Below are 12,051 nucleotides of genomic sequence, written 5' to 3'. Positions count from 1 at the left end.
TTTGGGGGATCTTCAGGGAGAAAGATCCCAGAGAAGCATTTAGAAAAAGACATCTATATTTTCATGATAATGATTAGAGGGCCCTTCTCACTCATCACAGAAACACAGGGCCACAGTCACTGCTCATTCTGCTCTATGTTCCACTGACCCACAAATCCATATCATCCCCCACCCCCACCCCCCTTCTGACCCCCACCCCCATTTGCACTGTCATCTCCCAAGTATCAGTGGTCACAGCCCACTTCACTCTCACCCGTTTCCAACCAGTGGGGCACTGGATTCCATTCCCAGTGGGAAGGGACTCCTGAGGATTCTGAAAGCTAACTCAACTTCCTGGGGTAGTTTTTCTCATCACTCAGACACTATATTGCTGGGAGTAGTGACAGAAGCCTGTAATCCTGGCACCCTAACATAGGAGGTCTGGGACTGGAGAGATGGCTCGGCACTTAGGAACACTTGCTCCTGTAGAGGGCCTGGAATTCATTTTTAGCCCTCACATGTCAGCTCACAACTGCCTGGTAATTCCAGTTCTAGGGAATTTAGCACTCTCTTCTAAAATCCCTGGCACAAGCACACAGATGATACACATATATACAAGTAGGTGAACACTCACGCACATATAAAATAAATCAAAGTCAGGCATGGTGGTGCACATCTTTAATCGTCGCAGGCAGAAACACTAGGATCTGAGTTTGGTGCCAGAATGGGCTCCATGTTGAGTTCCAGGACAGCCAGAGCTACCCCAATAAAGCCTGTCTCAAAAGATAGGAGATCCAGAGATCAAGGCCAACCTCAACTATTTAGCAAGTTGGAGGTCAGCCTGGGCTACATCAAACTTAAACAAGTTATACTAACCTTATCCTAACTTGCTAGCTCTCCAACCAGAGTCATTTAAAATATAAGGTAAGGACATGCAAATTAAATACTTTGATAGTTAAAAATAAATTTGAAAAGGAAGATTGATTGATTGATTGTGCAAAGCCAAAAAGCTCACTCATTTAGCTAACCAATGGCAAGTATTTTTAGTCTACACCCAGTTTCAGGCACAGTGAGGATGCAAGCTCAGCCTCTTTGGTTTCTTACCAGGCACCTTGTGGTCAGCTGGCAGTGATGCAGACCGGGGAACCAGCAAACAGTATTCCCAAACCCAGAACCCAGAATCTGCTTTACGCTAATATCAAGAGTTATTTTCTTAATGAATGTTTTGTTCGGTTTGGTTTTGGTTTTCCAAGCCTGGGTTTCTCTGTAGAGCCCTGGCTGTCCTGGAATTCACTCTGTAGACCAGGCTGTCCACAACTCAGAGGTCCCTTTAATCCCTGCCTCTGCTTCCCCAGTGTTGAGATTGAAGGCCTGTCTAAATGAAGACATTTGAAATATTTGTTTTTATTATGTGTATGGGTGTTTTGACTGCGTGTGTGTCTGTGCATAATGTTCATGCACTGCCAAAAGATGCCAGAAGAGGGTTTTACATCCATTGGAACTGGAGCTACAGATAGCTGAGCTATGTAGGTGTTGGAAATTGAACCCAGATCCTCTATGAACAAGTCTTCTTCCAAGGCTTGGAACATTTTGGTGAATCGGGGTAGCATTCTATTGATCTTTGGTAGATTTCTGATGACAACATTACATCACTTGATAACACTTATTTTCAAGAATGAGAAACTAGACATGAAGGGGGATAATGACTTTGAAAGTGTGGAGAAGGAGGCCGTTTAAGTGCTATGTCCAGTGTGGGGGTCGGGTGGAGCCATGAAAGTTCAGCATGGACAGAAACCAGTTCACTGGATGGGTTACAACTTGGAACTCTGAACTTTGTTTTTTTAGATAGAAGAGGTTTCACTTTATAGCCCACATGAAACTCACTATGTAGTTCAGGCTAGTCTCAAACTCAGGGAAATCCTCCTGCCTCAGACTCATGAACTGGTATTACAGACAAGCAGCACCAGCTAAAGTTTAAACTTTTAAATTTATAGAAAACTAGCTGGGAGATGGTGGCACAGGCTTTTAATTCCAGCACTGGGGAGGCTGAGGCAGGCAGATCTCTGTGAGTTTGAGGACAGCCTAGTCTACAGAGTGAGTTCCAGAACAGTCTCCAAAGCTACAGAGAAACCCTGTCTCCAAGAAAAAATTTACAGAAAACTGCCAAGGTGTGATGATGGTCTTTAATCTCAGCCCCTGGGAGGCAGAAGCAGAAGGATCTCTGAGTTGGAGGCCAGGCCAGGGCTGCCAAGGAGAGTCCCTTTCTAAAAAATAAAATAAAAATTTACAGCAGACCTGAAGCAGACATTTCCAATGTTTTCTTTTTTTGTGTGCTGAGAATGCAACACTGCACTAGCAAGCTTCACACCACCACTTTTATTAAAATTTAAAAAAATTGTTTTGGCAGGTGAGGTGACTCAGCTGGTAAAGGCACATGCCACCAAGCCTGAGGACCAGGGTTCAATCACCAAGACCCACATAGTGTGTAGAATTCTCATAGTTCTCTGACATCCATACCTGTGCCTCAGCATTCACACACTCACAAGCACACACACACACAGAGACAGAGAAAGAGAGAGAGAGAGACTAAATAAATGTAATAATTAAGAAAAATTTTATGATTTATTTATTGTGTGTGCATGTATGCCTGCAGGCCAGGAGAGGGCACCAGATCTCCAGCTCCCAACCATAAACACACACACTTTAAGGTACATGTTTTACTTATTGATTTACTACTACTGCTACTGCTGCTGCTGCTGCTGCTGCTGCTGCTGCTGCTGCTACTACTACTACTACTACTACTACTACTACTACTACTACTATTACTAAGACAGGGTCTCTCTGTTGAGTTCAAGGCCAGCTTGGACTACATTATAGTAAGTTCCAGGACAGCCAGGACTATGAAGAAAAACTGTCTTGAAAACCAAAAATGGAAAAATTACTTAAAAAAACAAAATATCCAATCCTTCCAGGTGGTGGAGGTTCACACCATTAGTCCCAGCACTTGGGAGCAGAGGCAGGTGAATCTCTGAGCCTGGACTATAAAGTGAGTTCCAGGACAGCCAGGGGTACACATCCCATTGTTCTTCTTGTCAACCTGAGTCCATGTGATCTGAACCATTTGCACTCCATTTTCTTTCCAATATATTAGGCACTGTGAAGCCATATGCTCTAGAACCTCATGATGAGAGATATGTCTGTAAGATGCCATGACTTGGTTATGGCGATGGGGAAAGAAACAGATATTGAAATGCTGGGAATAAGTGGGCTGTGCACTCCGATGAAGACACACTAGCAACCCATAAAACTCAGCACATTTTATTATAGGCAATCAAGGATGTCCAAAGTATACATACACTCCCAACACTAGGCTTCCATTTTTAGTACCAGAAGAAACCTTATCCTACTTATTGAGGAAGTCAGGCAAAAAATTCTGCCCTCCAAGGTATAGAATCGCGAGTGAAAGCACTCCCAACAGGAGCAAAAGAGACTTTCTTGGGCTCCCTTTCAGCCCTGAGTATATCCAGCAGCTCAGCACAAAGTAGCTTAAATTCATGATAGCATAACAGAGGGGTAGGGTACAGCTCATGGGTCAGCTTTCTCAGCTTGGCTGTGTGATGTAGAAGGTTCTTCAGGACAAGCAGAGAGATATCATTATTTTTGAAATTGACCTTAGTAAGCTGGGAACATTGGCTCAGGGAAGGCAAGATAGCATTGAAATGACAGTCCCTCATCTCACACTCCTCCAATTCCAGGGTTTGCAGTGTCCTCGAGATTCTCTCAAGGAGAAGCCCAAGAAGCTTAGGGCATGAATCAGAGAGCTCTACACCACTCAGGTTCAGATGTTTGAGCTCCTGGATGTTCAAGCACTGGCTCAGGTAGTCCAAGTCTGACTGGGAGAGCCGGCAGTCAGTGATTGACAGGGTCTGCAAGGGGTTCTTCAGGCACCTAGGGAGACATCAAGAGATTAGTTATGCCAAACAGTATTGAAGAGGATTGGTGGGAATGAAAGCAAGGCAGATGATGCTTTTCCCAAATTTAGTCTGTCTATATGATGGATTCGTTCAGTTTCATCCTAGCAGTGTCTTTAAGAGTCCCCTGCAGCCGGGCGGTGGTGGGGCACGCCTTTAATCCCAGCACTCAGGAGGCAGAGCCAGGTGGATCTCTGAGTTCCAGGCCAGCCTGGACTACCAAGTGAGTTCCAGGAAATGCACAAAGTTATACCAAGAAACCCTGTCTCGAAAAACCAAAAAAAAAAAAAAAAAAAACAAGCAAACAAACAAAAAACAGGTCCTGGGGATTTAGCTCAGAGGTAGAGTGCTTGCCTAGCAAGCACCAGGCCCTGGGTATGTTCCTCAGCCCAGGAGGGAAAAAAAAAGACAAAAAGCAAATAAAAAAAAAAAAAAGATAATATGGGACTGGAGAGATGGCTCAGAGGTTAAGAGCACTGCTTGTTCTTCCAAAGGTCCTGAGTTCAGTTCCCAGCAATCACATGGTGGCTCACAACCATCTGTAAAGAGATCTGGTTCCCTCTTCTGGCCTGCAGGGATATGTGCAAACAAAACACTGTATACATAATAAATAAATAAATCTTTAAGAGTCCCTTTCTATGGGGCCTGGGACACAGCCAGTCCCCAGGAACCTCCACCCAACTCTGCCCCAGTTGCTGGCCAGCAGGGAAAATTCTTGTGGCCAGGCTCCTCTTACAAAACCCCCATCAGACCCTGCAATCTACGAGACTCACACCCTATCCCAATACCCATCTACCTGAGACCCCAGTAACTTCCTGAGACAAGGAATCCAATCTGCCAGCTCTCACTGGATCAAGAGGTGAGTGACCCTTCTCCCACCCAGAGAGTCCTGCCTCTAGGACCTAGGTCCTAGGACACAACCAGTCCCCAGGAACCCCCATCCAACTCTGTCCCAGTTGCTGAGCAGCAGGGAAAACTCCTGGAGCCAGGCTTTCCCCACCAAAAACTCCCATCAGACTGAGCAATCTACAAGACCCACACCCTACTCCAATACCCATCTGGCTGAGACTCCATAACGTCCTGAGACAAGGAATCCACCAGTTCTCATTGGACCAAGAGTGGATTTCTGAGACACTGGATCTACTAGCTCTCATTGGACCAAGAGAGGCTTCTTGAGAAAAAGAATCCACCAGCTCTGACTAGACCTAGAGCCCTGATAAGACCAAGAGGGGCTCCCTGAGCCACAGAATCAGCTAGCATGGATGGAGAAAGAATAGCTCCATGAGGTACAGAATCTGTCAGCTCCAATTAAACCAAGAGCTAAGATTGAGACACAGACACAAGTTAGATTTCAACAAACAAACAAACAAACAAACTATAGAAAGCCTTCAATGTCATGGAAACTGAATAATGTCCAACTGAAGCACCAATGGGTCAAGGAAGAAATGAAGAATCTAAAGACTTCCTAGAGTTCAATGATAATGAATGTACTCCATACCCAAACTTATGGGACACTCTGAAAGCAGTGCTCAGAGGAAAATACATAGCACTAAATGCACACATAAAGAAGTTGGAGAAATCTCACACAAATGACTTAATAGCACACCTTAAAACTCTAGAACAAAAAGAAACAAAAACTCACCCAGTAGGAATAGACACCAGGAAATAATCAAATTGAGAGATGAAATCAATAAAATAGAAACAAAGAGAACAATACAAAGAATCAATAAAAAAGAGTTGGTTCTTTAAAAAAAAAATCAACAAGATAGACAAGCCCTTGTCTGCACTAACCAAAAAGCAGAGAAAGAGCATCCAAATTAACAAAATCAGAAATGAAAAGGGAGGTATAACAACTGACAATGATGAAATCCAAAGAATCATCAGGTCATAATTAAAAAACCGGTACTCTACAAAATTGGAAAATCTGGAAGAAATGGACAATTTTCTGGATAGGTACCACATACCAAAGTTAAATCAAGACCAGATAAACGATTTAAATAGACCAATAACCACTAAGAAAATAAAAACAGTCATTAAAAGTCTCCCACCCACAGAAAGCCCAGGACCAGAAGTTTTCTGCGCAGAATTATACCAGTTTTTCAAAGAAGAGCAAATTTCAATACTCTTCAAATTGTTCCATACAATAGAAACAGAAGGAACATTACCAAGCTCTTTTTATGAGGCTACAGTTACCCTGATACCCAAACCAGACAAAGATGCAAAAAAGAAATAGAATTACAGGCCAATCTTCCTCATGAACAATGATACAAAAGTACTCAACAAAATATTGGCAAACCAAATCTAAGAACGCATTAAAAAATTATCCACCGTGATCAAGTAGGCTTCATCCCAGAGATAGAAGGATGGTTCAACATAAGAACATAAGAAAGTCTGTCAATATAATACACCATATAAATAAACTACAAAAAAAGTGATTTTTTTAAACTGGATGCTGAAAAAGCATTTGACAAAATCCAACACCCCTTCATGAAAAAGGTCCAAGAGATCAGGCATACAAGAAGCATACCTAAACTTAATAAAGGCAATTTACAGCAAGCCAACATCAAATTAAATGGAGAGAAAATCAAAGCGATTCCACTAAAATCAGGAATCCACTCTCCCCATGTTTATTCAATATAGTACTTGAAGTTTTAGCTAGAGCAATAAGACAATAAAAGGAGATCAAGGGGATACAAATTGGAAAGGAAGAAATCAAAATGTCACTCCTTGTAGACAATATGATAGCATACATAAGTGACCCCAAAAATTCTAGCAGTGAACTCCTATAGCTGATAAATTCCTTCAGTAAAGCTGCAGGATACAAGATAAAAAAATCAGTATCCCTCCTATACACAAATTATAAAAGGGCTGAGAAAGAAATCAGAGAATCACACTTTACAATAGCCACAAATAATATAAAATACCTTGGTGTAACTCTAAGCAAGTGGAAAACCTGTTTGACAAGAGCAAGAAAGAAATTGAAGAAGGTATCAGAAAATGGAAAGATGCCCCATGCTCATCGATAGGTAGGATTAATATAGTAAAAATGGCAATCTTACCAAAAACAATCTACAGATTCAATGCAATCCCCATTAAAAATTCCAACACAATTCTTCACCAACCTCAAAAGAACAATACTCTACTTCATATAGAAAACAGAAAACCCAGGATAGCTAAAAGAATCCTTACAACCAAGCTACCTCTGGAGGCATCACCATCTTTGACATCAAGCTGTACTATAGACCTATAGTAATAAAAACAGCCTGGTATTAACATACAAATGGAATATGGACCAATGGAATCAAATTGAAGACCCTGACATTTATCCACACACATGATTCTTGAGAAAGAAGCCAAAACTGTACAATGAAAAAAGAAAGTATCTTCAACAAATGGTGCTGGCATAACTGGATGTCAACATGGTAAAAGATTTCAAATAGATCCATATCTGTCACCATGCACAAAACTCAAGTCCAAATGGATCAAAGACCTCAACATAAATCCAGTTCCCCTGAACTTGATAGAAGAGAAAGTAGGAAGTACCCTTGAATGCACTGGCACAGGAGACCACTTCCTAAATATAACACCAGTAGCACCGATACTGAGGGCAAGAATTAATGAAGGCAACAATTAATAAAAGGGACCTGCTGAAACTGAGAAGCTTCTGTAAGGTAAAAGACACAGTAAACAAGACAAAATGACAGCCTATAGAATCAGAAAAGATTTTCACCAGCCCCACATCTGAAAGAGGACTGATTCCAAAATATATAAAGAACTCAAGAAACTACACATCAAAGTAAAGAACAATCCAATTAAAAAATGGGTATAGGGGTGGTGGTGGCACACACCTTTAATTTCAGCACTCAGGAGGGAGAGCCAGATGGATCTCTGTAAGTTCGAAGCAAGCCAGGTCTACAGAGTGAGATCCAGGACAGGCAACAAAACTACACAGAGAAATCCTGTCTCAAAAAAAATAAATAAATAAATAAATAAACAAAAAGGGGGGCTATAGAGCTAAACATAGAATTCTCAAAAGAATAACTTCAAATGGCCGAAAGACAATTAAGGAATTGCTCAGCATCCTTAATCATCAGGGAAATGCAAATCTGAGATACCATCTTACACCTGTCAGAATGGCTAAGAAAAAAGTACTGCAGACAGCTTATGTTGGAGAGGATGTTGAGCAAGGGGAACACTCCTCCACTGTTGGTGTGAGTGCAAACTGGTACAGCCACTTTGGAAATCAGTATGGTGGTTTCTCAGAAAATTGGGAATCAATCTACCTCAAGACCCAGCCATACCACTCTTGGACATATATATACCCAAGGAATGCTCAAACATACCACAATGACACATGCTCAATTCCGTTCATAGCAGCATTATTCATAATAGCCAGATCCTGGAAACAATCTAGATGACTGTCAACTGAAGAATGGATTAAGAAAATGTGGTACATATACACAATGGAATACTACTCAGCAGAGAAAAACAATGACAGCATGAAATTTGCAGGCAAAGGAATGGAACTAGAAAATACCATCCTGAATGAGGTAACCCAGACTCAGAAAGACAAACGTGGTATGTATGTACTCACTCATTAAGTGGATACTCGAAATAAAGCAAAGGATAATCAGACAACAACCCACAACACCAGAGAAGCTAACTAACACGGAAGACCCAAAGAAGGACACATGGATCACCCTGGTTAGGGTAAATAGACAATATTACCATGAGTAAAATCTGGATGAGGGGTGAGCAATAGAGGGTAGGGAATAGGGGATAAGAACATGAGGAATGGGATGGTTGAGCTGAAACAGGGATTAAGAAGGAAAGCAATGAGAGAAATACCATGATAGAGGGAGATATCATGGGGATATAGAGAAACCCAGGGCTAGGGAAATTGCCAGAAATCCCCAAGAATGAATCCAGCGCATGGGGAGAGGGTGCCTGAACTAAACTTAAACTGGCTTTCCCCTGTAATCAGATGGGTGAATACCATAACTGTCATCACAGAGCTTTTCTCCAATGACTGATGGAGGCAGATGCAGGGGTCCACTACCAAGCACCAGGCAGAGCTCCAGGTGTCCAGTCCAAGAAAGAGAAGAGAGATTCTATGAGCAAGTGCATCAGGACCATGATAGGGAAACATGCAGTGACAAACAAACCAAACTAGTGGGAAATCATGAAAGGTGGATCAACAGCTGTGGAGCCTGCATGGGACTGGACTAGGCCCTCTGCATGATGAGACAGTTGCATAGCTTGATCTGCTTGGGGAGCCCCCTGGCGGTAGGATCAGAATCCATCTCTGGAGCATGAGCGGGCTTTTTGTATCACCCTACCTATGATGGGACAATTTGTACAGCTTACAGGCAGGGGGAAGGGATTGGACTTGCTTCTACTGGATATGCCTCCTCATGGGAGGCCTTGCCTTCTTGTGGGTAGGAGTGGGGTATGGTTTGGGATGGGGAGGGTCCGGAGAAGAGGGAACATGAGTATCTTCGATTCGTGTGTAAAATGAATGAAAAATTTTTCTTTATATATATAAAATAAGAGTCACCTCATATGTATGTTCCCACCACAGCTGTGTCCTGTTTCCCAATATCACCTTTTCCCCATCTACTCAACCCCTTTTTGGACCCTAAACAACTTTTTATGCATGAGCAATTGCAGGTGTGCTAGTGCCTGTTCACACATGTCTGAGCATAGGGCTCATCTGCCGGGTTAACCTATGTCTCCACCACTGCTAGGTTCACAGTGGTCAGACCATCAAGGACCCACTAATCTGTAGAGAAAAGGATATGGTTACTATGTTCTGGAGGAAGCTCTCCATCCTTCCTTACCTGAGCCACTTTTCAAGGCAGCCTGTTAAAAAGTAGATTTTATATACAGAGAGATTCTGGAGACAAGGGAATCTGGAGATCTGAGAAAGCAACATGCTTATCCATTCTTGCTCTGCAGAAGCAGCAGATATGACAGGCTTCCAAATCATTGCTAGCACGAGGGTGTGAAGATTTCTCATCTGCTCCAGGTAAGGACAAAGCTCTACGATGAATTCAAGTGACCATTGACTCAGCTGCAGCTCCAGGATATAGTCTAGATTTATCATTTTAAAGACCTGTACAGCACTGAAGACAGGTGAATAACAAATCTTCAGCTTTCTACAGCATAGATGAATTGAATCTTTTCGCTGCTGGACCCACTGTAGCAAGTACGAGTCACATTGATTGTACCTGGCCCTCATGAGTTCAAGATCAGTTACTACCTCAATACATTTCTTCACCGCAGAGTTAGAACTGATTTCCACTGGTTGCTCCTGCCCCTCAGCTTGTGGTGAGCAGACACCTTCATGGGTTCCTGCCCTAATGCTCCAGAAGTCATGGTCCACATCCGTCAAATCAAGCACTCTGAGGTTTGACCTCCTGTTGGTAAAACAGGTAGAATTCCCAGAAAATAAGACAATAAGACAAGATACATCTTACAGTCTACTTCTTGTCCACATCTCATATCAGCTTCCCTTCCATATCTTTCCTTTTTCTAGATCAAGTCTCGTGCTCAGTGAAAATGGTCTTTGCCAGCAAGGCATCTATCTCATTTCTCTCCATTCCATTCCCATTAACCCCAGCCTAATTCCATTTTTAACTGTGGAGCTGGCAGGGAGAGGCCTATTCCTCAGTGGCTATGTCTACTCTTGTGCCCTCCACATTTGCCATTAATTGCCCAGACGCCTGAGACCTGGCCCAATCCTCTACAGTTCTCTATGCTGATGCTATAAGAAGTCTCTGATCCACCTTTGGCCAAGTTCTCCCTGTCCCCAGTCGTTCCTTCTCTGCACTGCCACAGACTTCCTCCACCCTAGAGGGGCCCTGATTACCTGGGATGAACCTTGTCTGCAATCAGCACATCTAGTCCAGCAAGCAGAGCTTTTAAAGTCTCCAGGTCAGAGTCCTTTATCAGGGCTCCTGCAGAAAGGCCTGGGAATGGCCAGGCAGACACCATGGCCCTCAAGATGTTTGTACGTCTATCATTGAAGGCCTCCTCAAACATCTCCGGGAGCAGCCCCACAGGCAGGTCCTCCAGAATAGAAATGGTCAAGTCCTCCTCTATCAGCAGCCTCTGTCTTGCCAGCTGCATGAGTGTGGGTGGGGCCTGGTCTCCCATCATGACTGGTTTTCAGGGATAATAATGCTGAGGAAGCATGAAAGAAAAGACACCATTTAGAAAACTTAGGAAGCCCTTCTTCTTCCCACACAAGAACCTCTCTGTGGTGATGGTGGACATCTCAGTTTTCACATTTTGTTCACCATGTGATGGTTTTAAAGCCACACTTCTCCTGTCTGCAATGTGAAGCCTCTCAAAAGCATGCTCTTTCCCAAACACCCCATCCTATTCCAACCACAGTTCAGGTGAGTCCATTTCCACTAAGGGCTCTCCAGGAATCCTGAAGGCTCACCCATGTGATCAGTTCTCCAGGACCGCAAGGAAAGCAAAGGAAACATCCAGTTTCCAACCTTGCCGATCTCTGTTCACCTGGCTGACCCAGCCTGGAACAATGGAGGGAATCTGTGAGACGGACATCATTAGCTATTGACTTCACTTGTTGGTTATCACTTGTCCTGATGTTTCAGGGAAAGAGGCAGCAGGGCTGTAAGCATGTATTCTCTGTGTTACAGAGCTGGCCAGGGTAGCAAAGAAACAGCCGGGCGGTGGTGGCCCAGGTCTTTATTCCCAGCATTCTGGAGGCAGAGCCAGGTTGATCTCTGTGAGATTGAGGCTAGCCTAGTCTACACAGCAACTTCCAGGACAGGCTCCAAAGCTACACAGAGAAACCCTGTCTTGAAAAACCAAAAAGAAAAAGAAGGAAAGAAAGAAAGGAGGGAAGGAAGGAAGAAAGAAAGGAAGAAAGACTAAAACTTCAGTCAGTAAACCTTCAGTAGGTACTGCCATGGTCTGTAATGTTTGTAAAGCATCTGGAAAAACAGGACTCTGGGATGGAGATGATAATTTACATGTTACAGTCAAGAAACTCATTAGGCCAGTGTCATGGTTAATTTCTCCTACAGTTCTAGAACATTCTACTTCAGGTCTCCAAAAACTAATGGAA

The 12,051-nt window shown here is 43.1% G+C and overlaps 1 protein-coding gene across 1 annotated transcript; it reads right to left on the bottom strand.

The window, feature by feature from the left end:
- Nucleotides 1-3,398: 3,398 nt before the first annotated feature.
- LOC143271762 (oogenesin-3-like) lies at nucleotides 3,399-11,118 on the bottom strand. Its single transcript, XM_076563632.1, has 3 exons — nucleotides 10,822-11,118; nucleotides 9,791-10,369; nucleotides 3,399-3,927 (listed from the first exon to the last, which is right to left on the bottom strand). Exons 1-3 carry the CDS (start codon nucleotides 11,109-11,111, stop codon nucleotides 3,399-3,401), a joined length of 1,398 nt encoding a protein of 465 aa, XP_076419747.1. The 5' UTR covers nucleotides 11,112-11,118.
- Nucleotides 11,119-12,051: the final 933 nt, after the last annotated feature.

The sequence above is a fragment of the Peromyscus maniculatus genome, chromosome 2 (assembly GCF_049852395.1).
Source record: "Peromyscus maniculatus bairdii isolate BWxNUB_F1_BW_parent chromosome 2, HU_Pman_BW_mat_3.1, whole genome shotgun sequence".
Lineage (NCBI taxonomy): Eukaryota > Metazoa > Chordata > Mammalia > Rodentia > Cricetidae > Peromyscus > Peromyscus maniculatus.
This window is presented reverse-complemented; position numbering and strand designations above follow the sequence as displayed.

Excerpts from the sequence above, each read along its gene's own strand:
- LOC143271762 (XM_076563632.1), bottom strand. The coding sequence starts at position 11,111 with ATGATGGGAGACCAGGCCCCACCCACACTCATGCAGCTGGCAAGACAG. Across the intron at positions 10,370-10,821 it reads GCAGACAAGGTTCATCCCAG|GAGGTCAAACCTCAGAGTGC; the intron begins GTAATCAGGGCC and ends TTTTACCAACAG. Across the intron at positions 3,928-9,790 it reads TGCCTTGAAAAGTGGCTCAG|GTGCCTGAAGAACCCCTTGC; the intron begins GTAAGGAAGGAT and ends ATGTCTCCCTAG.